At 43.9% G+C, this 4,100-nt stretch overlaps 1 protein-coding gene across 1 annotated transcript; it reads right to left on the minus strand.

The window, feature by feature from the left end:
* Positions 1–216: 216 nt before the first annotated feature.
* On the minus strand, positions 217–2,753 carry LOC147119251 (uncharacterized). Its single transcript, XM_085984929.1, has one exon. It carries the CDS (start codon positions 2,662–2,664, stop codon positions 1,903–1,905), a length of 762 nt encoding a protein of 253 aa, XP_085841055.1. The 5' UTR covers positions 2,665–2,753; the 3' UTR covers positions 217–1,902.
* Between the last annotated feature and the right edge of the window lie 1,347 nt (positions 2,754–4,100).

The following is a 4,100-nucleotide window of genomic DNA, read 5'->3' on the forward strand; positions in this document are numbered from 1 at the left end:
CTTTTATTGAAGCGGTGATGCCTTTCAAGGTTCCTAGTTTCTCTTGAAACACTTCTTTGGCGTTGGCCAAGATGTCTTTTAATCGTTCAGGTATGATGTCATCATTGTTTTTTTTCTTACTGGTCACCGTCAGTGCCTGAATGGAGTGTCAGTCTAAATGTATCTTCCTGATCCATTCACGTCCCAACAACGGTGGACCACCATCTTGTAGAATGTATAAATACAACTTTTGTATTTCTTTGCCGTTGTATACAACAGGCACCCTTATTTTTCCTTTGGGGTATACTTTCTGCCCCGTATATATTTTTAAGATAATGGATGTGTCTTTTAGAGGTATATGCGAAAATAGCCTCTCGTAATCCCGTCGATTTATTACGGTTAGAGCTGATCCTGTATCTAGCTCCATTTTAACTGGGGACCCTGCTATTGTGAGGGTAACCCAAATGGTTTGGTAATCATCTTTGGCAAGTACATTATGTAATTTGAGACAGCTTAGTCGCTTGTTTTCGAAGTCGCTATCGCTCTTCTGGTCTTCGGAGCTACTGTCCGTCATCATTTGTACCTTTCTGTACTTTTCTTTATTGATTTTTTTTTCTGTCAGTGGATTTGTTTTGTCCAGATCGGCATACCCGTGCGATGTGTCCAATCTTTCCGCATTGCCTGCATGCTTTGTCCTTGAACCAGCAGCCCCTCTGGTTATGGGTGGATCTGCCGCAGCGATAACATCTTTCGAAACCCTGTGTCACTTCATGGGTGCCGAAGTCCTGTGTCTTTTGTTGTATCTCTGCAGCTCCTTTTGCTGCTGCTTCGTATGATACAGCCATACTGAAAGCTTTGTCCAATGTTAAATCTTTTTCAGAAAGCAGTCTTTTTTGTGTTCCTTCACTTAAGAGACCGCAAACGAATTTGTCTCGAAGATAATCTGATAAAGTACTGCCAATTCGGGGCAGGACTGATAGCTTTCTTAATTCGGTTAGGTAATCAGCGTTACTTTCATTCTTGTGTTGATTTCTCTTGAAGAACTTGAATCGTTCCGCTATCAGCAGCGGTGTTGGGTTTAAGTGCTCCTGCAGGGTATCAACAATTTCTTTAAAATTCTTGTCCTTTGGTTTGGCTGGAGTGATTAAATTTCGTAACAGCCCATATGTCTTTGCGCCCATTAAGTTTAGAAGTACTGAAGCTTTTTTTTCATCTTCTATTCCATTTGCAGTGTAATATACCTCTACTCTTTCCACGTATGTGGTCCAATCCTCTATTTCACTATCAAAAGCATCAATATTGCCAGACTTAGGCATTTCAGAAAAGATATGGTGCTTCCCGCGCTTTTTTTTCTTTTCTGTAGCAAAGATATGGCGCTTCCCGCACTTTCCAGCCACTGCTGCCGATAACAATGCTGTTTACTGCGGTTTCCGTTCTCTTTTTAAAAAATTTTTATTTACTGTTGGAGACTCGTTCCCGCCGGAGGTCTGAACGCTGACCTGCTTGCCGCGCCGGCCGTCTCCTGAGTGCTCCCTCCCAGTCCGTTATTGCTTGCTTCCGATTTCGCTGCCTGTCTCAGCTGTAGAGCCAGCCGCTGGAGCCCCAGCCTGACGCCCAGGAAGGATTAGCGCAGTACCTGCCACCAGCTTGGCCAGCTGGTGAAACCACAGCTTCTCTCACTTCCTTGAGTCTTCTGGATGCCCGAGGAATCGATGTCCTTGAGGTGCTGCCGAATTGCAGGTAAGTCCGTTTCCACTTCATCGCCACTGTAGTGTCCGTGTGTTGATAAAGACACTGAAGACAGGCGTTGGTTCATAGGTATTTACTAAGCAAAGTCTGGGGGGTGGTCTAATGGATATACACAATATACAGGCTTATATAGCCCGAGTGGCAATTACCGGCATTACAGCACACCTGCGGCTCTTAAAGGCACATACACCACAGTATCATTACCTTGAACATTCCATTCAACCATGTCAAATCCCGTTTAGGTCGATGGCTTTCATAGGCGTCCCTCAGGGTCTTTGTTGTTCTAATAAAGGGTATCACATATCCTAAGTAACAGGATCCCGTCCATGGTTGTGGTATCCAGGCGTAGGCCTTATGACCACAGATAAAATAGGTTCCATTATAAGAAGTGAATTGCAACGTCTTCTTTGTCATCATAGGGTTGGAACTGGTCCAGGTACCCCCACTCATCTTATTACGGACATTTGTCATGTTAAACTGACCCACATCGCGCCAGTTGTGGGGTCGAGTTATGGTAAAATTCTGGGCGCATTTGCTTTTACCCACATTCTCGCCCCCTGCTATGTTCCTTACTAAACATATTTTACCCATTGGGGCCCCGATACCTGAGGTATTAGTAAGAACTAGGAATGGGGGCTGCCGAGTCCGATTATATTTGGGTTGGTACCACCCCTGGAAGGCAGTGAGATTATAGCCTGCTGATTCCCATTCCGGCCTCCAATCCTCTGTACTAGTAGTGCCCCTATAGGATGTGTGCCTTTTCTGGGAAGTATTACCGCGCGTATCGTTCTGACTGATTATCCACTCAGCCATGTCTGATTCGTTAAAGGGAATGGGTCTTCGAGGGGTGCCTCCTTTCGAGTGAATGGGCACATGTGCACATACCCAACAGTTGGATAAATCTCTTTCTTGTGCATACTCACGACTCAGTGCCATGAATACATTTATATGTCGTTCCCTTTGTTCACGTGTCTGTACCTCTGGTGCTGTCAGTAACACAAAGCATAATCCTGTTAAGCACAGCACTGTCAGTCCCCATAGTCTGTGGAAATCTCTTTCTCTCCCTCTGGTTCCTTCGCCTTTTCCTCCGGATCGGGTGCTTTTTTGCAATGGGACGCGTGGATCTATGTTGGTCTTTCTTTTATCTTGATTGCAGTATTAGTTGTCAGCAAAACCTGGTATGGTCCTTCAAATCTGGGCTGTAGACTGCTTCTTCGTTTAAAAATCTTGATGTAAACAAATTCTCCGGGCTCCAGGTTATGGTACTTCCCTTCTGCTGGTTCAACTTGAGCTTTTACCTGTGAATGAAAGCTGGAAATACATTTGGTTAGTGCAATACAATAATTTAACATATTTTCTTCCATTTTATGGATGTCCATTTGTTTTGCAGTAAACGGTGCTGTAAAAGGTAGCCGTTGGGGACGTCCCATAACTATCTCATGCGGTGACAGACAGGCCTGTTGTTCTGTTAGTTGCAGATCTCATTACCATCAAGGCTAAAGGCAGCAGTTCTACCCATTTTAGTCCAGTGTCATTGCATAGTTTCGCCAGTTTGTTTTTAAGCATTCCATTATATCTCTCAACAAGTCCAGCTGATTGTGGATGATAACTGCAATGGAAATGTTGGTTAATCTGTAAGGCTTTACACATTTCTTTTATAACAGTTCCAGTAAAATGAAACCCATTATCACTTGAAAGTTTAACAGGAATTCCGAAGCGCGGCACGATTTCTTTCAACAAATATTTAGCAACAGTAGTGGCATCGGCCTTTTTACAAGGAAAAGCTTCAATCCATCTAGAAAACACATCGACAATAACTAATACATACTTAAATCCCATACACATAGGTAATTCAATAAAATCCATTTGTAAATGTACAAAAGGTCCCATTGGGTTTGGGTGGGAGGTAGGTTTTACCTTTTCCGTCTTACCCGGATTCATTGTCTGACAGGTAACACAATTTTCGCAAATTTGTTTTGCAATTGCCGAAATACCTGGCGTATACCAAGTTGCCAAAATATAATCCGCCATCCCCCCTTTGCCCGCATGTGTGAATGTATGAACACATCGGGCAATCCATGGAAGTAAGGATTTGGGTGCCACCATGCGGCCGTCATGGTAAACCCATATTCCTTCTTGAGTTTTACAACATTGATCCCTTGCCCAGGTTAATACCTCATCCGTACTGGCCTGTGACTGAAAGGCCAGCACATCATTAATAGTGGGCGGTTGATCTGTGGAATTATTTTCCCTTACTGGGAACGCTGATACTTGTTCTCCTTTGTCTGACAGAGCTGCTGATTTAGCTGCATTGTCAACTCTGGCATTTCCAAGTGCTACCTCATCCAAGTGGCCTGTATGTGCTTGGCATT

This window comes from Somniosus microcephalus, chromosome 4 (assembly GCF_052327205.1).
Source record: "Somniosus microcephalus isolate GS21.2 chromosome 4, FLI_Smic_1.0, whole genome shotgun sequence".
NCBI lineage: Eukaryota > Metazoa > Chordata > Chondrichthyes > Squaliformes > Somniosidae > Somniosus > Somniosus microcephalus.

What these genes read in the sequence shown, in the direction of transcription:
- LOC147119251 (XM_085984929.1), bottom strand. Translation starts at nt 2,664, where the DNA reads ATGGCACTGAGTCGTGAGTATGCACAAGAAAGAGATTTATCCAACTGT.